The sequence below is a fragment of the Salvelinus alpinus genome, chromosome 17 (assembly GCF_045679555.1).
Source record: "Salvelinus alpinus chromosome 17, SLU_Salpinus.1, whole genome shotgun sequence".
Classification (NCBI taxonomy): Eukaryota; Metazoa; Chordata; class Actinopteri; order Salmoniformes; family Salmonidae; genus Salvelinus; species Salvelinus alpinus.
Window position 1 is genome coordinate 54,770,029 of NC_092102.1, and position 24,523 is coordinate 54,794,551.

The 24,523-nt window shown below is 49.0% G+C and overlaps 1 protein-coding gene across 1 annotated transcript in view; it reads left to right on the forward strand.

Moving 5' to 3' along the window:
- Positions 1 to 14,588, forward strand: part of LOC139543173 (plasma membrane calcium-transporting ATPase 3-like) — a 153,717-nt gene extending 139,129 nt beyond the window's left edge. The window contains exons 26-27 of the mRNA XM_071349429.1: positions 2,041 to 2,226; positions 3,511 to 14,588. Of these exons, the coding sequence (XP_071205530.1) occupies positions 2,041 to 2,226; positions 3,511 to 3,939 (615 nt within the window). The 3' untranslated portion in view covers positions 3,940 to 14,588. The remainder of the gene's footprint in view (positions 1 to 2,040; positions 2,227 to 3,510) is intronic.
- Positions 14,589 to 24,523: the final 9,935 nt, after the last annotated feature.

Consider the following 24,523-nt stretch of genomic DNA (forward strand, 5'->3'; position numbering starts at 1 on the left):
CTACACTAACACCAGATACAGTTAGGTCCTAAAGCTAAGGATAACACCAGTTACAGTTAGGACCTAAAGCTGAGGCTACACTAACACCAGTGACAGTTAGGACCTAAAGCTGAGGATAACACCAGATACAGTTAGGACCTAAAGCTGAGGATAACACCAGATACAGTTAGGACCTAAAGCTGAGGATAACACCAGATACAGTTAGGACCTAAAGCTGAGGCTACACTAACACCAGATACAGTTAGGTCCTAAAGCTGAGGATAACACCAGATACAGTTAGGACCTAAAGCTGAGACTACACTAACACCAGATACAGTTAGGTCCTAAAGCTGAGGATAACACCAGATACAGTTAGGACCTAAAGCTGAGACTACACTAACACCAGCTACAGTTAGGACCTAAAGCTGAGGCTACACTAACACCAGATACAGTTAGGTCCTAAAGCTGAGGATAACACCAGTTACAGTTAGGACCTAAAGCTGAGGATAACACCAGATACAGTTAGGACCTAAAGCTGAGGCTACACTAACACCAGATACAGTTAGGACCTAAAGCTGAGGATAACACCAGATACAGTTAGGTCCTAAAGCTGAGGATAACACCAGATACAGTTAAGACCTAAAGCTGAGGATAACACCAGATACAGTTAAGACCTAAAGCTGAGGATAACACCAGATACAGTTAGGTCCTAAAGCTGAGGATAACACCAGATACAGTTAAGACCTAAAGCTGAGGATAACACCAGATACAGTTAGGACCTAAAGCTGAGGCTACACTAACACCAGATACAGTTAGGTCCTAAAGCTGAGGATACACTAACACCAGATACAGTTAGGACCTAAAGCTGAGGATAACACCAGATACAGTTAGGACCTAAAGCTGAGGCTACACTAACACCAGATACAGTTAGGACCTAAAGCTGAGGCTACACTAACACCAGATACAGTTAGGACCTAAAGCTAAGGATAACACCAGATACAGTTAGGACCTAAAGCTGAGGATAACACCAGATACAGTTAGGACCTAAAGCTGAGGATAACACCAGATACAGTTAGGACCTAAAGCTGAGGATAACACCAGATACAGTTAGGACCTAAAGCTGAGGATAACACCAGATACAGTTAGGACCTAAAGCTGAGGATAACACCAGATACAGTTAAGACCTAAAGCTGAGGATAACACCAGATACAGTTAGGACCTAAAGCTGAGGCTACACTAACACCAGATACAGTTAGGACCTAAAGCTGAGGATAACACCAGATACAGTTAGGACCTAAAGCTGAGGATAACACCAGATACAGTTAGGACCTAAAGCTGAGGATAACACCAGTTACAGTTAGGACCTAAAGCTGAGGCTACACTAACACCAGATACAGTTAGGACCTAAAGCTGAGGATAACACCAGATACAGTTAGAACCTAAAGCTGAGGCTACACTAACACCAGATACAGTTAGGACCTAAAGCTGAGGATAACACCAGATACAGTTAGGACCTAAAGCTGAGGCTACACTAACACCAGATACAGTTAGGACCTAAAGCTGAGGATAACACCAGATACAGTTAGGACCTAAAGCTGAGGCTACACTAACACCAGGTACAGTTAGGACCTAAAGCTAAGGATAACACCAGATACAGTTAGGACCTAAAGCTGAGGCTACACTAACACCAGTTTCAAATAATGAAAGAAAAACCTAAATGTAGCCTTTATATATGAATTACACAGGAGTGATACATTCACAACATTTATCCACACGTATTTTATGACCCTAAACCCACCCGCGCCATGGATATAACCACGGAGACGGAGGGTTATAAAGTCAACCCACGCATCACTAGCGTGTGTGTGTGTGTGTGTGTGTGTGTGTGTGTGTGTGTGTGTGTGTGTGTGTGTGTGTGTGTGTGTGTGTGTGTGTGTGTGTGTGTGTGTGTGTGTGTGTGTGTGTGTGTGTGTGTGTGTGTGTGTAATGCATTACTAGTGTGTAGAATAGTTCTTCCGTTCTCGTCTGACGACTGTCTCCGTGTGCATTGTCGGGGGACAGGTGATCGCCACGGTACCCAGCGACCAATTACCATGTCTGAAGGAGGCTGGGGCAGCGATGGCGGCGGTGGAGGAAGAGGAAGAGATGGACGATGGAGACGAAGAGGGAGAGATCGACTGTGCTGAGAGAGAGCTACGACGAGGACAGATACTGTGGTGTAGAGGACTCAACCGCATACAGACACAGGTGTCATATCTATTATACCTCTCTGTCTGTCTGTCTGTCTGTCTGTCTGTCTGTCTGTCTGTCTGTCTGTCTGTCTGTCTGTCTGTCTGTCTGTCTGTCTGTCTGTCTGTCTGTCTGTCTGTCTGTCTGTCTGTCTGTCTGTCTGTCTGTCTGTCTGTCTGTCTGTCTGTCTCTCTCTCTCTCTCTCTCTCTCTCTCTCTCTCTCTCTCTCTCTCTCTCTCTCTCTCTCTCTCTCTCTCTCTCTCTCTCTCTCTCTCTGTCTCTCTCTCTGTCTCTCTGTCTCTGTCTGTCTCTCTGTCTCTCTGTCTCTGTCTGTCTCTCTCTATCTCTCTCTCTGTCTCTCTGTCTCTCTGTCTCTGTCTCTGTCTCTGTCTCTGTCTCTGTCTCTGTCTCTGTCTCTGTCTCTGTCTCTCTGTGTCTCTCTGTGTCTCTCTCCGTCTCTCTCTCTATCTCTCTGTGTCTCTGTGTCTCTCTGTGTCTCTCTGTGTCTCTCTGTGTCTCTCTCCGTCTCTCTCCGTCTCTCTCCGTCTGTCTGTCTGTCTGTCTCTCTCTCTGTCTGTCTCTCTGTGTCTCTCTCTCTGTCTGTCTCTCTCTCTCTCTCTCTGTCTGTCTCTCTGTGTCTCTCTGTCTGTCTCTCTGTGTCTCTCTGTGTCTCTCTGTGTCTCTCTGTCTGTCTCTGTGTCTCTCTGTATGTCTCTCTCTCTGTATGTCTCTCTGTCTGTCTCTCTGTGTCTCTCTGTGTGTCTCTCTCTCTCTGTATGTCTCTCTGTGTCTCTCTGTATGTCTCTGTGTGTGTGTGTGTGTGTGTGTGTGTGTGTGTGTGTGTGTGTGTGTGTGTGTGTGTGTGTGTGTGTGTGTGTGTGTGTGTGTGTGTGTGTGTGTGTGTGTGTGTCCACTCATCTCTCTCTCCAGCACACACACATGTATGGTCTGCTGGCTGCTGAGGTGTATTGAACCTGTTTCTAGTGGTGACTGCTGAACGCTCCTGGATGCTGTGTTCTGGTTGGTGGGGGAAAACTGATGTTACATCAACCTCATTAACATTCTGTTGTCTTGGTTACGTTGGTTCTCTTTCTTTTCCCATACGGAGCAGGTGGCTGGAAGCCAGAGGTCAGGGGTTAGAGGTCAGATAGCTGTGACACTGCAGCCACCTGGTCCTGAGTGTCTGTCCCTCCGTCCATCCGTTCAAGTCTGCCTGTCTCCCTCTCTCCTCTCCTCCCCCTCACTCACTCTCTCCTTCCCCCTTTCCTCTTCCCCCTCTCCCCTTCTCTCCTTCTCCTGTAGATGCGTGTAGTCAATGCCTTCCGTACCAACGTGTACGAGACCCGAGAGAAAACGGAATCACGGAACTCCATCCATAACTTCATGGCTCACCCGGAATTCCTGATCAATGACCTCATCCACAACATCCCTCTGATCGACGACACAGACATCGACGAGGAGTCAGAGCTGAGTCGATACCAGCACCACCTCCACCCCGCCCTCCGCAAGCCCCCTCCACCCCCCGCCCAGCCCCCCTCCTCCTCCCGCTCCCGCCCGCCAAGGCCCTACCGACAACACAGTCTCCCCGTCACCCCTACCAACATAAACAACAACGCAACACTGGTCACCTTTGGCAACACAAACAACAAGGCTGTTTCCCCAGGTAACCGATGCATCAATTATGAAGTTGCAACCAGAGCTACAACTGCGCTAGGGGTAACAGGCTCCTAGCCCCCTCCTCCTGTCCTCCTCCTCTACTGCTTTCAGACATCCTTATAACTCATGGACAGATGCAGGCAGGAAAGGACAGACAGACTGACAGGCAGGAGAGGAGAGAGAGACAGGCAGACAGGGAGAAGAGACAATAGACAGACGTTTCAAAGGAGAACATTTTTTCACCATCAGAGAGGAGGGGTGTAAAAAGGAGTCTAGGTTCTGACTGGAGGGAGAAGTTAAGCCCTTCCTTCCTGCCTCTTTTCTTATCGCTATGACCAGGCTACTATACCACAGGAGAGGAGGAGTGATCTGCTATGACCAGGCTACTATACCACAGGAGAGAGGAGGAGTGATCTGCTGTGACCAGGCTACTATACCACAGGAGAGAGGAGGAGTGATCTGCTATGACCAGGCTACTATACCACAGGAGAGAGGAGGAGTGATCTGCTGTGACCAGGCTACTATACCACAGGAGAGAGGAGGAGTGATCTGCTATGACCAGGCTACTATACCACAGGAGAGAGGAGGGAGAGGAGGAGTGATCTGCTGTGACCAGGCTACTATACCACAGGAGAGAGGAGGAGTGATCTGCTGTGACCAGGCTACTATACCACAGGAGAGAGGAGGAGTGATCTGCTATGACCAGGCTACTATACCACAGGAGAGAGGAGGGAGAGAAGGAGGGATCTGCTATGACCAGGCTACTATACCACAGGAGAGAGGAGGAGTGATCTGCTATGACCAGGCTACTATACCACAGGAGTGGAGGAGTGATTTGCTATGACCAGGCTACTATACCACAGGAGAGAGGAGGAGGGATCTGCTATGACCAGGCTACTATACCACAGGAGAGAGGAGGAGTGATCTGCTATGACCAGGCTACTATACCACAGGAGAGAAGGAGGAGTGATCTGCTATGACCAGGCTACTATACCACAGGAGAGAAGGAGTGGTCTGCTATGACCAGGCTACTATACCACAGGAGAGAAGGAGTGGTCTGCTATGACAAGGCTACTATACCACAGGAGAGAGGAGGGAGAGAAGGAGGGATCTGCTATGACCAGGCTACTATACCACAGGAGAGAAGGAGTGGTCTGCTATGACCAGGCTACTATACCACAGGAGAGAAGGAGTGGTCTGCTATGACCAGGCTACTATACCACAGGAGAGAGGAGGGAGAGAAGGAGGAGTGATCTGCTATGACCAGGCTACTATACCACAGGAGAGAGGAGGAGTGATCTGCTATGACCAGGCTACTATACCACAGGAGAGAGGAGGGAGAGAGGAGGAGTGATCTGCTATGACCAGGCTACTATACCACAGGAGAGAGGAGGAGTGATCTGCTATGACCAGGCTACTATACCACAGGAGAGAGGAGGAGTGATCTGCTATGACCAGGCTACTATACCACAGGAGAGAGGAGGGAGAGAAGGAGTGATCTGCTGTGACCAGGCTACTATACCACAGGAGAGGAGGAGTGATCTGCTATGACCAGGCTACTATACCACAGGAGAGAGGAGTGATCGGACATTACACAACTCTACACAAAAACTCTGCAACAAAGCTCAGACACTTTTCCCCCCTCATCTCCTTCCCTCCTCCTCTCCTCTACTGCTCCAGTCAAACTCTCACAGCGGTGGATCAACAGGATCCTGGGCTGACAGGGGGGCGGAGTAACTCTGTTTTTTATTGATGATTAGTACAACCCAGGGTAGAACAGCTGCCTGCCCTTTCAAGGCCGACCGGGGTACTGCAGGCAATGTTTTCAGAAAGCAGGATCCACCATTATAGTCAATGGGAGTATGACGATCATCGTGGGCAATATTTGTGGATATACCATATTTTTTCTAACACATATCATTGTACCAATACTTGCTTCTATTTCACCAGATGTATGTCCTTGAACCGATTATTTAAAAATTGCGCACAGAAGAAGTTATAAGGATAATATGCAGCCTCCAGTACCCCGGGTCAGCCTACAAGAGGGGGCAGAACTGAGCTAGTCTGCAGTACCCCAGGTCAGCCTTCAAGAGGGGGCAGAACTGAGCTAGCCTGCAGTACCCCAGGTCAGCCTTCAAGAGGGGGCAGAACTGAGCTAGCCTGCAGTACCCCAGGTCAGCCTTCAAGAGGGGGCAGAACTGAGCTAGCCTGCAGTACCCCAGGTCAGCCTTCAAGAGGGGGCAGAACTGAGCTAGCCTGCAGTACCCCAGGTCAGCCTTCAAGAGGGGGCAGAACTGAGCTAGCCTGCAGTACCCCAGGTCAGCCTTCAAGAGGGGGCAGAACTGAGCTAGCCTGCAGTACCCCAGGTCAGCCTTCAAGAGGGGGCAGAACTGAGCTAGCCTGCAGTACCCCAGGTCAGCCTTCAAGAGGGGGCAGAACTGAGCTAGCCTGCAAAGCATTTTTTTATCCACGCCAAACTTGGTGCAAAACCATGCCCACGAGTAACCTAGCAACATTCAAAGCTGCGCTGATTGTCAGAGTTCGGACCTTCCCTGTGACTAAATGAACGTGAGAGAGGAAGAACGCTAGAGGGGGAATCCCCGCAGACGGGAAGTTCTGAGTTTGCTCATGCCTGCCATGCCACTAGCAAACACTGTGGCCCCGTCCAACGATACCCCCAGGCAGGGCCAACCAGGCAGAATATAACCTCTCCAACGATACCCCCGGATAGGGCCAACCAGGCAGAATAGAACACCTCCAATGATACCCCCGGACAGGGCCAACCAGGCAGAATATAACCCCTCCAACGATACCCCCGGACAGGGCCAACCAGGCAGAATATAACCCCACCCACTTTGCCAAGGCACAGCCCCCACACCACGAGAGGGATATCAACAGACCACCAACTTCCTACCCTGAGACAAGGCTGAGTATAGTCCCCACACCACTAGAGGGATATCAACAGACCACCAACTTCCTACCCTGAGACAAGGCTGAGTATAGTCCCCACACCACTAGAGGGATATCAACAGACCACCAACTTACTACCCTGAGACAAGGCTGAGTATAGTCCCCACACCACTAGAGGGATATCAACAGACCACCAACTTCCTACCCTGAGACCAGGCTGAGTATAGTCCCCACACCACTAGAGGGATATCAACAGACCACCAACTTACTACACTGAGACAAGGCTGAGTATAGTCCCCACACCACTAGAGGGATATCAACAGACCACTAACTTATTACCCTGAGACAAGGCTGAGTATAGTCCCCACACCACTAGAGGGATATCAACAGACCACCAACTTACTACTCTGAGACAAGGCTGAGTATAGTCCCCACACCACTAGAGGGATATCAACAGACCACCAACTTCCTACCCTGAGACCAGGCTGAGTATAGTCCCCACACCACTAGAGGGATATCAACAGACCACCAACTTACTACACTGAGACAAGGCTGAGTATAGTCCCCACACCACTAGAGGGATATCAACAGACCACTAACTTATTACCCTGAGACAAGGCTGAGTATAGTCCCCACACCACTAGAGGGATATCAACAGACCACCAACTTACTACTCTGAGACAAGGCTGAGTATAGTCCCCACACCACTAGAGGGATATCAACAGACCACCAACTTCCTACCCTGAGACAAGGCTGAGTATAGTCCCCACACCACTAGAGGGATATCAACAGACCACTAACTTACTACCCTGAGACAAGGCTTAGTATAGTCCCCACACCACTAGAGGGATATCAACAGACCACCAACTTCCTACCCTGAGACAAGGCTGAGTATAGTCCCCACACCACTAGAGAGATATCAACAGACCACCAACTTACTACCCTGAGACAAGGCTGAGTATAGTCCCCACACCACTAGAGGGATATCAACAGACCACTAACTTACTACCCTGAGACAAGGCTGAGTATAGTCCCCACACCACTAGAGGGATATCAACAGACCACTAACTTACTACCCTGAGACAAGGCTGAGTATAGTCCCCACACCACTAGAGGGATATCAACAGACCACTAACTTACTACCCTGAGACAAGGCTGAGTATAGTCCCCACACCACTAGAGGGATGTCAACAGACCACCAACTTACTACCCTGAGACAAGGCTGAGTATAGTCCCCACACCACTAGAGGGCTATCAACAGACCACTAACTTACTACCCTGAGACTAGGCTGAGTATAGTCCCCACACCACTAGAGGGATATCAACAGACCACTAACTTACTACCCTGAGACAAGGCTGAGTATAGTCCCCACACCACTAGAGGGATATCAACAGACCACCAACTTACTACCCTGAGACAAGGCTGAGTATAGTCCCCACACCACTAGAGGGATATCAACAGACCACCAACTTACTACCCTGAGACAAGGCTGAGTATAGTCCCCACACCACTAGAGGGATATCAACAGACCACCAACTTACTACCCTGAGACAAGGCTGAGTATAGTCCCCACACCACTAGAGGGATATCAACAGACCACCAACTTACTACCCTGAGACAAGGCTGAGTATAGTCCCCACACCACTAGAGGGATATCAACAGACCACTAACTTACTACCCTGAGACAAGGCTGAGTAAAGCCCACGAAGACTGCAGTCCTTTCATAAACACTTGGATAACCACACTAAGCTAACGCTAGACACACTACTACACAGCCTCCGCCCAATCGGCATTGTAAGATAGCGATAACACTTGATATAATTCACAGCTTACTTACCTCCCCCAACCCACCCCTGTCTCAGCCTCCGGTATCTATGCTGCTATAGTCTATGTGCCAGGGGGCTAGGGTCAGTCTGTTCTATCTGGAGTAATGCAACTTCATATCCAAATTCTGGAAAATGCAAGGCAATGTTTTGTTTTGGTGGGGATTCCCTCTCTAGCATTCTTCCTTCTCTCACACGCCTTCTTACAGGGAAACAACCAACTCTGACCAATCAGCATAGCTTTGAATGTTGCTACGTTTCTCGTGGGCCTAGTTTTGCACCTAGTTTGGCGTGGATAAAAAGGAGACGTCTTCAACGTCACTTCCTAGTGTGGCTAAAACTGAGCAACGTTTCCATGAAGGAAGATTGCGCCACACTAACACAACACTTCCTGATCTTCAGACATCACATAGGGTGAAGTCATCGATGGCTCCATCCATTCTTTTTACACTCTATGATACAACCACCACTACTACGGTTACTATGACTACCATCGTCATCACCATGGTTACTACTCTGAAATCGCTCCTTTCACTGCTATGGTTTTACGTATAAGCTTTAAATGTGTTCTATATTTATTTATCTCATGGAAGTTTTTTCTGTTGTTTTGATTTGATTTATTGTCTTCAAAGAGAGGGGTTGATTTCACAATTCATCTGATTGATTTAATCCTTCAATATTCTCTTTCTTCTTTTTCATTATTTTATCAATATTTCTCTCTGTGTCTACGTGTCTTGTCTGTCCTGAAAAAGAGAAACCAATATATTTTTTAAACTGTACAGACAAGGATAGGACCTAATAGGAGTTAACAGTACATCTGAAAATACCTACAAAAACATTCAAAAAGATCTACAAGTTCTGGCAAGAGCATCTGCTGACCCCTGGGCCCGGGTGCATCATCCGCTGACTTCTGACCCCTGGGCCCGGTTGCATCATCCGCTGACTTCTGACCCCTGGGCCCGGTTGCATCATCCGCTGACTTCTGACCCCTGGGCCCGGTTGCATCATCCGCTGACTTCTGACCCCTGGGCCCGGTTGCATCATCCGCTGACTTCTAACCCCTGGGCCCAGTTGCATAAAACATTATAAGTCCATTTTCCCCTTAAAGGTTCCTTAACTTTAAGTCATTTGCACAAAACATTTTAAGGCAAATTTCTCCCTTAAATGAGGTGAAAAGGTTAAGGGTGCCCATGAGGTCCAGTATGTTCTTCATTCAGTATGGATATAAATGTAAACAGCATTCAGTATGGATATCAATGTAAGCAGCATTCAGTATGGATATCAATGTAAACAGCATTCAGTATGGATATCAATGTAAACAGCATTCAGTTTGGATATCAATGTAAACAGCATTCAGTATGGATATCAATGTAAACAGCATTCAGTATGGATATCAATGTAAACAGCATTCAGTATGGATATCAATGTAAACAGCATTCAGTATGGATATCAATGTAAACAGCATTCAGTATTGATATCAATGTAAACAGCATTTGAGTAGGTGAATGTTGCTTTCCTCTACCTGGTTACTAAAGGAAAACCTCCACCAGCTAGCTATGTAGCTAAATAATGGAATGTGCACAGGCCATGGCTACAAAGCTAGCTACAGTACACTGAACAAAAATATAAATGCAACATACAACAATTTCAATGATTTTACTGAGTTACAACTCATATAAGGAAATCTGTCAATTGAAATACATTCATTAGGCCCTAATCTTTTGATGTCTCATGACTGGGGAGCCAGGCCCAGCCAATCAGAATATGTTTACAGACATCAATACCCCTCAGTTTCATCAGCTGTCCAGGTGGCTGGTCTCAGACGATCCCGCAGGTGAATAAGACGGATGTGGAGGTCCTGGGCTGGCGTGGTTACACGTGGTCTACGGTTGTGAGGCCGGTTGGACACGCTGCCACATTCTCTAAAACTACGTTGTAGAGATGGCTTATGGTAGAGAAATTAACATTCAATTCATTGCCAACAGCTTTGGTGGATATTCCTGCAGTCAGCAGGCCAATTGCACACTCCCTCAAAACTTGAGATACCTGTGGCATTGTGTTGTGTTACAAAACTGTACATTTTAGTGGCCTTTTATTGTCCCCAGCACAAGGTGCACCTGTGTAATGATCATGCTGTTGCATTAGCTTCTTGATATGCCACGCCTGTCAGGTGGATTGATTATCTTGGCAAAAGAGAAATGCTCACTAACAGGGATGTAAACAAATTTGTGCACAGAATTTGAGAGAAATAAGCTTTTTGTGCACATGGAACATTTCTGGGATCTTTTATTTCAGCTCATGAAACATGGGTCCAGCGCTTTACATGTTGAGTTTATATTTTTGTTCAGTATAGCTCCCTACTCTGTCAGTTAGCTTACAGCTCCAATTAGTTTACAGTTCCCTATTCTGTCAGTTAGCTTACAGTTCCCTACTCTGTCAGTTAGTTTAAAGCTCCGTACTCTGTCAGTTAGCTTAAAGCTCCGTACTCTGTCAGTTAGTTTAAAGCTCCGTACTCTGTCAGTTAGTTTAAAGCTCCGTACTCTGTCAGTTAGTTTAAAGCTCCCTACTCTGTCAGTTAGTTTAAAGCTCCGTACTCTGTCAGTTAGCTTAAAGCTCCGTACTCTGTCAGTTAGCTTAAAGCTCCGTACTCTGTCAGTTAGCTTAAAGCTCCGTACTCTGTCAGTTAGTTTAAAGCTCCGTACTCTGTCAGTTAGTTTAAAGCTCCCTACTCTGTCAGTTAGCTTAAAGCTCCGTACTCTGTCAGTTAGTTTAAAGCTCCCTACTCTGTCAGTTAGTTTAAAGCTCCCTACTCTGTCAGTTAGTTTAAAGCTCCGTACTCTGTCAGTTAGTTTAAAGCGCCGTACTCTGTCAGTTAGCTTACAGCTCCCTACTCTGTCAGTTAGTTTAAAGCTCCCTACTCTGTCAGTTAGCTTAAAGCTCCCTACTCTGTCAGTTAGTTTAAAGCGCCGTACTCTGTCAGTTAGCTTAAAGCTCCCTACTCTGTCAGTTAGCTTACAGCTCCCTACTCTGTCAGTTAGTTTAAAGCGCCGTACTCTGTCAGTTAGCTTAAAGCTCCCTACTCTGTCAGTTAGTTTAAAGCTCCGTACTCTGTCAGTTAGTTTAAAGCGCCGTACTCTGTCAGTTAGCTTAAAGCTCCCTACTCTGTCAGTTAGTTTAAAGCGCCGTACTCTGTCAGTTAGCTTAAAGCTCCCTACTCTGTCAGTTAGTTTAAAGCTCCGTACTCTGTCAGTTAGTTTAAAGCGCCGTACTCTGTCAGTTAGTTTAAAGCTCCCTACTCTGTCAGTTAGCTTACAGCTCCCTATTCTGTCAGTTAGCTTAAAGCTCCGTACTCTGTCAGTTAGCTTAAAGCTCCCTACTCTTGTCAGTTAGCTTAAAGCTCCGTACTCTGTCAGTTAGCTTAAAGCTCCGTACTCTGTCAGTTAGCTTAAAGCTCCGTACTCTGTCAGTTAGCTTAAAGCTCCGTACTCTGTCAGTTAGCTTAAAGCTCCGTACTCTGTCAGTTAGCTTAAAGCTCCGTACTCTGTCAGTTAGTTTAAAGCTCCCTACTCTGTCAGTTAGTTTAAAGCTCCTTACTCTGTCAGTTAGCTTAAAGCTCCGTACTCTGTCAGTTAGCTTAAAGCTCCGTACTCTGTCAGTTAGCTTAAAGCTCCCTACTCTGTCAGTTAGCTTAAAGCTCCGTACTCTATCAGTTAGCTTCCAGTTCCCTATTCTGTCAGTTAGCTTGATGTGCTAGAAAGCCATAGAAACAAGTTTAGAAAAAAGTTACTAAAATTAACATGTTTTATTATCTTCTGAATCAATTTGTTTCTCCGGTCTTGAATGTAAAAGTTATAGTTTGCGATCTCCCAAAATAAATGCGATCTCTGATGACACTTCAGTTAGTGAATCAGGTCATCTCCATGGTAACCAGAGACTCTTTCTGTCGGCATGCCTTCAAACTACCGTAAAACTCTTAAATGATGCCCTTGCCTAAGGAAATGTTTGACAGGCCCTATGCAACACACATTAAGAATTTCCTTAGGTAAGGGAAAATTATTCCTTAAGGGAAACACTATGTTTTATGCAGCTGGGCCCTGACCCCTAATCCCTAACCCCACAGCTCCTCACTCTAACCCCTGACCTCTAACCCTAAACAACAGCTCTACCAGAGACGGAAAGGAAGCGAGACCCCCGCCCACCCACTCGCTGGTTTTGTCTGGGTTTTTTCTGGTTTAATGGAAGTCTAAGTCGACCAAACCCAGCTGCTGACACACCTAGTTAAGTAGACCGGAACGTACCTTCTTTTTTTTTTATCCACCATCTTTGGCTCTACCGACCACACTGCTTTAACTAACATCATCTCACCATCACTCACAGGCACTGGCTCTTTAAGATCAGATACATTAATGAGCGCTGCCATACCATTTATCATTGCCATTACAGTACTGCTGGTTGTCATTCTTCCTCTCTAACCAGGAAGTGATTCAGACCAGGTGGCACCAGGTGAGTGGACTCCCTGGCCAGTCAGTGACATTAAAACTGAAGAGCGTCAGTGCTGCTGTGGACCTCGTAGGCTGAGGCTGAGAGTTGAATATCTCCACACTATATACCACCACACCATGCTATTACATACTATTACAGTCCGTTGTGTACCACACATAGACCATCTATAGCCATACCATCATATTTGGCATAACATTCCATGACATCATAGAACATTCTAAACCCTCTCATCCCAGTGTTTCCCCTAACCAAGAGTCCTGCCCCGGCCCCTGCATCTATAGCAGTGGTAAAGGAGATACTACCTTCTAACCATCATATCATTCCCAGTGTTTCCCCTAACCAAGAGTCCTGCCCCGGCCCTGCATCTATAGCAGTGGTAAAGGAGATACTACCTTCTAACCATCATATCATTCCCAGTGTTTCCCCTAACCAAGAGTCCTGCCCCGGCCCTGCAGCTATAGCAGTGGTAAAGGAGATACTACCTTCTAACCATCATATCATTCCCAGTGTTTCCCCTAACCAAGAGTCCTGCCCCGGCCCTGCAGCTATAGCAGTGGTAAAGGAGATACTACCTTCTAACCATCATATCATTCCATGCCGATGGGTTGTCACTAGCTTCTATACCCATAATGTCATAAACCCGCCCATTTCTACAATTTCTCTCCTTAAAATTAGATTTTAAACCTAACCCTAATATTAACCACACTGCTAATCTTATGCCTAACGCTAACCTTACTTTAAGCTAATTTTTGTAGCCAAATTTTACTTTGTGGCTGTGGAATCTGACTTTGTGGCTGGGAAATCTGACTTTGTGGCTGGGAAATCTGACTTTGTGGCTGTGGAATCTGACTTTGTGGCTGTGGAATCTGACTTTGTGGCTGTGGTATCTGACTTTGTGGCTGTAGAATATGACTTTGTGGCTGGGAAATCTGACTTTGTGGCTGTGGAATCTGACTTTGTGGCTGTGGAATCTGACTTTGTGGCTGTGGTATCTGACTTTGTGGCTGTAGAATATGACTTTGTGGCTGGGAAATCTGACTTTGTGGCTGTGGAATCTGACTTTGTGGCTATAGAAGCTAGTGTAAACCAGGTAGACGCACCAGAGCGCCCTCTATGTCCCCCACTGATGACATCACGCCGCTGCTGCTGCTTCTGCTTCTGCTGCATGGCAACGCAACACACTCCCACAGCCAGGACCCTGGGTACGATATGCATCAAACACACACACAGGTAGATGGTTGTCTCTGTGTGCTGAATTCCATCATGTTGCTATAATGTTCTTCACAGGAGAAGAGCAGGAAAATACACAATGTATAATAATATATTTATCACAGTTATAACAACTAGAGCTGCACTACTACTGTATATAATGAATAGTAACCCTATAAACGTGTACATCTTTAGTTCTCTTCCCAAAGAAGTTCGTAGGTTGATGTTCCTTTCTTTTTCTCATCTGTTGTTTTTTTTTTATAAAAAATTGAACTAAATTATTATGATTATAATGATTAGTATGATTAGCAGTGGAAGTATTTATGGTTATTATTACGATTGTTATTATTAATGATTATTATGATTAGTAGTGGTAGTATTTACAGTTATTATCATGATTGTTATTATTAATGATTATTGTGATTAGTAGTGGTAGTATTTACAGTTATTATCATGATTGTTATTATTAATTATTATTATGATTAGTAGTGGTAGTATTTACAGTTATTATCATGATTGTTATTATTAATGATTATTGTGATTAGTAGTGGTAGTATTTACAGTTATTATCATGATTGTTATTATTAATGATTATTATGATTAGTAGTGGTAGTATTTATGGTTATTATTATGATTGTTATTATTAATGATTATTATGATTAGTAGTGGTAGTATTTATGGTTATTATTATGATTGTTATTATTAATGATTATTATATTACTTGATCTGCTGTATTTTCTGTCTGTTAAACCAATAGTCTTTGCATCGCTACAAGAGTGGAGAGACCTGTCCTAAAACAACCTCTTGGACTACTTCCCCTGACCTGCTGCAGATACTGGGAGTAGTAGAGTTTAGTGCTTTCCATTACTCCCCCTGACCTGCTGCAGATACTGGGAGTAGTAGAGTTTAGTGCTTTCCATTACAGGACTGCTTAGTGGACAGAAAATACAGCTGTCACTGTGCTACAGGGAAAACAAGTTTAAAATAAACAATGTTCAGAACAGTGAATATAATAAAGTTATCTGCCCGCTGAACACAATAATGTAATGATCTATCCGATGAGGGAACAGCTGTATCCTGTAGAATAACTGTATGGAGAGAAGACATGGCTGCTGGGTAAAAAGAAACAAAGTATAATTCTCCTGGTGAACCACAGAGTCAACACACCGCTCAAATAAACTGTAGTCTATATAGAGAGTAGTTACTATACTGAACACTGGCCCAGAGTCTACACACAGCTCCACTGGTCAAACTGTAGTCTATATAGAGAGTAGTTACTATACTGAACACTGGCCCAGAGTCTACACACAGCCCCACTGCTCAAACTGTAGTCTATATAGAGAGTAGTTACTATACTGAACACTGGCCCAGAGTCTACACACAGCCCCACTGCTCAAACTGTAGTCTATATAGAGAGTAGTTACTATACTGAACACTGGCCCAGAGTCTACACACAGCCCCACTGCTCAAACTGTAGTCTATATAGAGAGTAGTTACTATACTGAACACTGGCCCAGAGTCTACACACAGCCCCACTGCTCAAACTGTAGTCTATATAGAGAGTAGTTACTATACTGAACACTGGCCCAGAGTCTACACACAGCCCCACTGCTCAAACTGTAGTCTATATAGAGAGTAGTTACTATACTGAACACTGGCCCAGAGTCTACACACAGCCCCACTGCTCAAACTGTAGTCTATATAGAGAGTAGTTACTATACTGAACACTGGCCCAGAGTCTACACACAGCCCCACTGGTCAAACTGTAGTCTATATAGAGAGTAGTTACTATACTGAACACTGGCCCAGAGTCTACACACAGCCCCACTGCTCAAACTGTAGTCTATATAGAGAGTAGTTACTATACTGAACACTGGCCCAGAGTCTACACACAGCCCCACTGCTCAAACTGTAGTCTATATAGAGAGTAGTTACTATACTGAACACTGGCCCACAGTCTACACACAGCCCCACTGCTCAAACTGTAGTCTATATAGAGAGTAGTTACTATACTGAACACTGGCCCAGAGTCTACACACAGCCCCACTGCTCAAACTGTAGTCTATATAGAGAGTAGTTACTATACTGAACACTGGCCCAGAGTCTACACACAGCCCCACTGCTCAAACTGTAGTCTATATAGAGAGTAGTTACTATACTGAACACTGGCCCAGAGTCTACACACAGCCCCACTGCTCAAACTGTAGTCTATATAGAGAGTAGTTACTATACTGAACACTGGCCCAGAGTCTACACACAGCCCCACTGGTCAAACTGTAGTCTATATAGAGAGTAGTTACTATACTGAACACTGGCCCAGAGTCTACACACAGCCCCACTGCTCAAACTGTAGTCTATATAGAGAGTAGTTACTATACTGAACACTGGCCCAGAGTCTACACACAGCCCCACTGCTCAAACTGTAGTCTATATAGAGAGTAGTTACTATACTGAACACTGGCCCAGAGTCTACACACAGCCCCACTGCTCAAACTGTAGTCTATATAGAGAGTAGTTACTATACTGAACACTGGCCCAGAGTCTACACACAGCCCCACTGCTCAAACTGTAGCCTATATAGAGAGTAGTTACTATACTGAACACTGGCCCAGAGTCTACACACAGCCCCACTGGTCAAACTGTAGCCTATATAGAGAGTAGTTACTATACTGAACACTGGCCCAGAGTCTACACACAGCTCCACTGCTCAAACTGTAGTCTATATAGAGAGTAGTTACTATACTGAACACTGGCCCAGAGTCTACACACAGCCCCACTGCTCAAACTGTAGCCTATATAGAGAGTAGTTACTATACTGAACACTGGCCCAGAGTCTACACACAGCTCCACTGCTCAAACTGTAGTCTATATAGAGAGTAGTTACTATACTGAACAAAAATATAAACAATTTCAAAGGTTTTGCTGAGTGACAATTCATATAAGGAAATCATTCAATTGAAATAAATTCATTAGGCCCTAATCTATGGATTCACATGACTGGGCAGGGGCGCCGCCATGGATGGGCCTGGCTCCCAAGTGGGTGGGCTTATGCCCTCCCAGGCAAAAGCCCACCCACTTGGGAGCCAGGCCCATCCAATCAGAATGCTTTATTGCACACAAAATGGTTATATTACAGACAAAAATACCATCCCCCTTGGAACGTCCCTACAATAAAACCTAACCTTAACCCTAACCTTAACCCTAACCTAACCTTAACCCTAACCTAACCTTAACCCTTACCTTACCTTAACCCTTACCTTACCTTAACCCTTACCTAACCTCAACTCTAACCTAACCTTAACCCTAACCTAACCTTAACCCTTACCTTACCTTAACCCTTACCTTAACCCTTACCTAACCTTAACCCTTACCTAACCTTAACCCTTACCTTACCTTAACCCTTACCTAACCTTAACCCTTACCTAACCTTAACCCTTACCTAACCTTAACCCTTACCTAACCTTACCCCTAAACTAACCCTTACCTAACCTTAACCCTTACTTAACCTTAACCCTTACCTAACCCTTACCTAACCTTAACCCTTACCTAACCTTAACCCTTACCTAACCTTAACCCTTACCTAACCTTAACCCTTACCTAACCTTAACCCTAACCTTAACCCTTACCTAACCTTAACCCTAACCTTAACCCTAACCGTTTAACATTTTGACTTCAATGGGGTGAAGTCAGAGTTGGATGCCCAAAGGATCCCGTTTAGACTTTTCCAAGCTAGAACGTCAGGTTGTTTAGATAAGGATAGAGAGCCTATTAAATTAATAGAGGGGCTATTTTCATAAACCCTCAATGTTTGTCAATCCAGTTCCTCAAACTGGCTGGCTAGCTAACAAACATGCAGTGCAGATAAATTCTTCCAATTCGTTGTTTACACATCTTATGACAGCACTGGCAAACAATGGTAGACCAACTCCCTGACCAAAATGGCTGACATTGTATACAGTCATGGCCCGAAGGGATACCTTAAAAGTCATAGCCCAGGTCACTCCAACGAGAGTTTGCGTCTCACACAGTGTCGAGTTCTACAGTAGAATGGGACTTGATTTCCACAGAATCCCTTGCTAGCTACCGGAAGAATTGAGGAAACGCTAACTACAATCCACCCCTATCCTCTCTACCACTATTCTCTCCAACCCTATCCTCTCCCCGTCATCCTCACTCACCCCTATCCTCTCCACCCCTATCCTCTCCACCCTTATCCTCTCCCTCCTATCTTCTCCCCCTCTATCCTCTCCACCTCCTTTCCTCGCTCCCTACCCCCCCCCTATCCTCACCCCCCCCCCTCTATCCTCTCCCCATATCCTCTCCCCCCTTTCCTCTCCCCCCATCCTCTCCCCCGCTAACCTCTCTCCCTATCCTCTCCCCCTATCCTCTCCACCCCTATCCTTTCCCGCCCTATCCTCTCCCCCTATCCTATCCCCTCCACCCCCTATCATTTCCACCCCTATCCTCTCTCCCCCTCTCCTATCCTCTCTCACCCCCTATCCTCTCCACCCCTATCCTCTCCCCGCCATTCTCTCTCACCCCTATCCTCTCCACCCCTATCCTCTCCACCCGCCATCCTCTCTCACCCCTATCCTCTCCACCCCTATCCTCTCCCCGTCATCCTCACTCACCCCTATCCTCTCCACCCCTATCCTCTCTCACCCCTATCCTCTCCACCCCTATCCTCTCCCCGTCATCCTCACTCACCCCTATCCTCTCCACCCGCCATCCTCTCTCACCCCTATCCTCTCCACCCCTATCCTCTCCACCCCCATCCTCTCCCCGTCATCCTCACTCACCCCTATCCTCTCCACCCCTATCCTCTCCACCCCTATCCTCTCCACCCCTATCCTCTCCACCCCTATCCTCTCCCCGTCATCCTCTCCACCCCTATCCTCTCCACCCCTATCCTCTCCACCCCTATCCTCTCCCCGTCATCCTCTCCACCCCTATCCTCTCCACCCCTATCCTCTCCACCCCTATCCTCTCCACCCCTATCCTCTCTACCCCTATCATTTCCACCCCTATCCTCTCTCCCCCTCTCCTATCCTCTCTCACCCCCTAACCTCTCCACCCCTATCCTCTCCCCGCCATTCTCTCTCACCCCTATCCTCTCCACCCCTATCCTCTCCACCCGCCATCCTCTCTCACCCCTATCCTCTCCACCCCTATCCTCTCCCTGTCATCCTCACTCACCCCTATCCTCTCCACCCCTATCCTCTCTCACCCCTATCCTCTCCACCCCTATCCTCTCCCCGTCATCCTCACTCACCCCTATCCTCTCCACCCGCCATCCTGTCTCACCCCTATCCTCTCCATCCCTATCCTCTCCACCCCCATCCTCTCCCCGTCATCCTCACTCACCCCTATCCTCTCCACCCCTATCCTCTCCACCCCTATCCTCTCCACCCCTATCCTCTCCACCCATATCCTCTCCAAGCCTATCCTCTCCACCCCTATCCTCTCCACCCCTATCCTCTCCCCGTCATCCTCTCCACCCCTATCCTCTCCACCCCTATCCTCTCCACCCCTATCCTCTCCCCGTCATCCTCTCCACCCCTATCCTCTCCACCCCTATCCTCTCCACCCCATCCTCTCCACCCCTATCCTCTCCACCCTTATCCTCTCCACCCCTATCCTCTCCACCCCTATCCTCTCTACCCCTATCCTCTCTACCCCCATCCTCTCCACCCCTATCCTCTCCACCCCTATCCTCTCCACCCCTCTCCACCCCTATCCTCTCCACCCCTATCCTCTCCACCCCTATCCTCTCAACCCCTATCCTCTACCCGCCATCCTCTCTCACCCCTATCCTCTCCACCCCTATCCTCTCCACCCCTATCCTCTCCACCCCTATCCTCTCCACCCATATCCTCTCCACCCCTATCCTCTCCACCCCTATCCTCTCCCCGTCATCCTCTCCAACCCTATCCTCTCCACCCCTATCCTCTCCACCCCTATCCTCTCCCCGTCATCCTCTCCACCCCTATCCTCTCCACCCCTATCCTCTCCACCCCTATCCTCTCCACCCCTATCCCCTCCACCCCTATCCCCTCCACCCCTATCCTCTCCACCCCTATCCTCTCCACCCCTATCCTCTCCACCCCTATCCTCTCCACCCCTATCCTCTCCACCCCTATCCTCTCCACCCCTATCCTCTCCACCCCTATCCTCTCCCCCTCTATCCTCTCCACCCCTATCCTCTCCACCCCTATCCTCTCCCCGTCATCCTCACTCACCCCTATCCTCTCCACCCCTATCCTCTCCACCCCTATCCTCTCCACCCCTATCCTATCCTCTCCACCCCTATCCTCTCTCACCCCTATCCTCTCCACCCCTATCCTCTCCACCCCTATCCTCTCCACCCCTATCCTCTCCCCGTCATCCTCACTCACCCCTATCCTCTCCACCCCTATCCTCTCCCCGTCATCCTCACTCACCCCTATCCTCTCCACCCCTATCCTCTCCACCCCTATCCTCTCCACCCCTATCCTCTCCCCGTCATCCTCACTCACCCCTATCCTCTCCACCCCTATCCTCTCCCCCTCTATCCTCTCCACCCCTATCCTCTCCCCGTCATCCTCACTCACCCCTATCCTCTCCACCCCTATCCTCTCCACCCCTATCCTCTCCACCCCTATCCTCTCTCACCCCTATCCTCTCCACCCCTATCCTCTCCACCCCTATCCTCTCCCCGTCATCCTCACTCACCCCTATCCTCTCCACCCCTATCCTCTCCACCCCTATCCTCTCCACCCCTATCCTCTCCACCCCTATCCTCTCCACCCCTATCCTCTCCCCGTCATCCTCTCCACCCCTATCCTCTCCACCCCTATCCTCTCCACCCCTATCCTCTCCACCCCTATCCTCTCTACCCCTATCATTTCCACCCCTATCCTCTCTCCCCCTCTCCTATCCTCTCTCACCCCCTATCCTCTCCACCCCTATCCTCTCCCCGCCATTCTCTCTCACCCCTATCCTCTCCACCCCTATCCTCTCCACCCGCCATCCTCTCTCACCCCTATCCTCTCCACCCCTATCCTCTCCCTGTCATCCTCACTCACCCCTATCCTCTCCACCCCTATCCTCTCTCACCCCTATCCTCTCCACCCCTATCCTCTCCCCGTCATCCTCACTCACCCCTATCCTCTCCACCCGCCATCCTGTCTCACCCCTATCCTCTCCATCCCTATCCTCTCCACCCCCATCCTCTCCCCGTCATCCTCACTCACCCCTATCCTCTCCACCCCTATCCTCTCCACCCCTATCCTCTCCACCCCTATCCTCTCCACCCATATCCTCTCCACCCCTATCCTCTCCACCCCTATCCTCTCCACCCCTATCCTCTCCCCGTCATCCTCTCCACCCCTATCCTCTCCACCCCTATCCTCTCCACCCCTATCCTCTCCCCGTCATCCTCTCCACCCCTATCCTCTCCACCCCTATCCTCTCCACCCCTATCCTCTCCACCCCTATCCTCTCCACCCTTATCCTCTCCACCCCTATCCTCTCCACCCCTATCCTCTCTACCCCTATCCTCTCTACCCCCATCCTCTCCACCCCTATCCTCTCCACCCCTATCCTCTCCACCCCTCTCCACCCCTATCCTCTCCACCCCTATCCTCTCCACCCCTATCCTCTCAACCCCTATCCTCTACCCGCCATCTTCTCTCACCCCTATCCTCTCCACCCCTATCCTCTCCACCCCTATCCTCTCCACCCCTATCCTCTCCACCCCTATCCTCTCCCCGTCATCCTCTCCAACCCTATCCTCTCCACCCCTATCCTCTCCACCCCTATCCTCTCCCCGTCATCCTCTCCACCCCTATCCTCTCCACCCCTATCCTCTCCACCCTATCCTCTCCACCCCTATCCTCTCCACCCCTATCCCCTCCACCCCTATCCCCTCCACCCCTATCCTCTCCACCCCTATCCTCTCCACCCCTATCCTCTCCACCCCTATCCTCTCCACCCCTATCCTCTCCCCCTCTATCCTCTCCACCCCTATCCTCTCCCCGTCATCCTCACTCACCCCTATCCTCTCCACCCCTATCCTCTCCACCCCTATCCTCTCCACCCCTATCCTATCCTCTCCACCCCTATCCTCTCTCACCCCTATCCTCTCCACCCCTATCCTCTCCACCCCTATCCTCTCCACCCCTATCCTCTCCCCGTCATCCTCACTCACCCCTATCCTCTCCACCCCTATCCTCTCCCCGTCATCCTCACTCACCCCTATCCTCTCCACCCCTATCCTCTCCCCCTCTATCCTCTCCACCCCTATCCTCTCCCCGTCATCCTCACTCACCCCTATCCTCTCCACCCCTATCCTCTCCACCCCTATCCTCTCCACCCCTATCCTCTCTCACCCCTATCCTCTCCACCCCTATCCTCTCCACCCCTATCCTCTCCCCGTCATCCTCACTCACCCCTATCCTCTCCACCCCTATCCTCTCCCCGTCATCCTCACTCACCCCTATCCTCTCCACCCCTATCCTCTCCAACCCTATCCTCTCCACCCCTATCCTCTCCCCCTCTATCCTCTCCACCCCTATCCTCTCCCCCTCTATCCTCTCCACCCCTATCCTCTCCACCCCTATCCTCTCCACCCCTATCCTCTCCCCCCTATCCTCTCCACCCCTATCCTCTCCCCCTCTATCCTCTCCACCCCTATCCTCTCCACCCCTATCCTCTCCACCCCTATCCTCTCCACCCCTATCCTCTCCCCCTCTATCCTCTCCCCCTCTATCCTCTCCACCCCTATCCTCTCCCCCTCTATCCTCTCCACCCCTATCCTCTCCACCCCTATCCTATCCTCTCCACCCCTATCCTCTCCACCCCTATCCTCTCCACCCCTATCCTCTCCACCCCTATCCTCTCCACCCCTATCCTCTCCCCCTCTATCCTCTCCACCCCTATCCTCTCCCCCTCTATCCTCTCCCCCTCTATCCTCTCCACCCCTATCCTCTCCACCCCTATCCTCTCCACCCCTATCCTCTCCCCCTCTATCCTCTCCACCCCTATCCTCTCCACCCCTATCCTCTCCACCCCTATCCTCTCCACCCCTATCCTCTCCCCCTCTATCCTCTCCACCCCTATCCTCTCCACCCCTATCCTCTCCACCCCTATCCTCTCCACCCCTATCCTCTCCACCCCTATCCTCTCCACCCCTATCCTCTCCCCGTCATCCTCTCCAACCCTATCCTCTCCACCCCTATCCTCTCCACCCCTATCCTCTCCCCGTCATCCTCTCCACCCCTATCCTCTCCACCCCTATCCTCTCCACCCCTATCCTCTCCACCCCTATCCCCTCCACCCCTATCCCCTCCACCCCTATCCTCTCCACCCCATCCTCTCCACCCCTATCCTCTCCACCCCTATCCTCTCCACCCCTATCCTCTCCACCCCTATCCTCTCCACCCCTATCCTCTCCACCCCTATCCTCTCCCCCTCTATCCTCTCCACCCCTATCCTCTCCCCGTCATCCTCACTCACCCCTATCCTCTCCACCCCTATCCTCTCCACCCCTATCCTCTCCACCCCTATCCTATCCTCTCCACCCCTATCCTCTCTCACCCCTATCCTCTCCACCCCTATCCTCTCCACCCCTATCCTCTCCACCCCTATCCTCTCCCCGTCATCCTCACTCACCCCTATCCTCTCCACCCCTATCCTCTCCCCGTCATCCTCACTCACCCCTATCCTCTCCACCCCTATCCTCTCCACCCCTATCCTCTCCACCCCTATCCTCTCCCCGTCATCCTCACTCACCCCTATCCTCTCCACCCCTATCCTCTCCCCCTCTATCCTCTCCACCCCTATCCTCTCCCCGTCATCCTCACTCACCCCTATCCTCTCCACCCCTATCCTCTCCACCCCTATCCTCTCCACCCCTATCCTCTCTCACCCCTATCCTCTCCACCCCTATCCTCTCCACCCCTATCCTCTCCCCGTCATCCTCACTCACCCCTATCCTCTCCACCCCTATCCTCCCCCCCCCCATCCTCTCCACCCCTATCCTCTCCACCCCTATCCTCTCCACCCCTATCCTCTCCCCGTCATCCTCTCCACCCCTATCCTCTCCACCCCTATCCTCTCCACCCCTATCCTCTCCACCCCTATCCTCTCTACCCCTATCATTTCCACCCCTATCCTCTCTCCCCCTCTCCTATCCTCTCTCACCCCCTATCCTCTCCACCCCTATCCTCTCCCC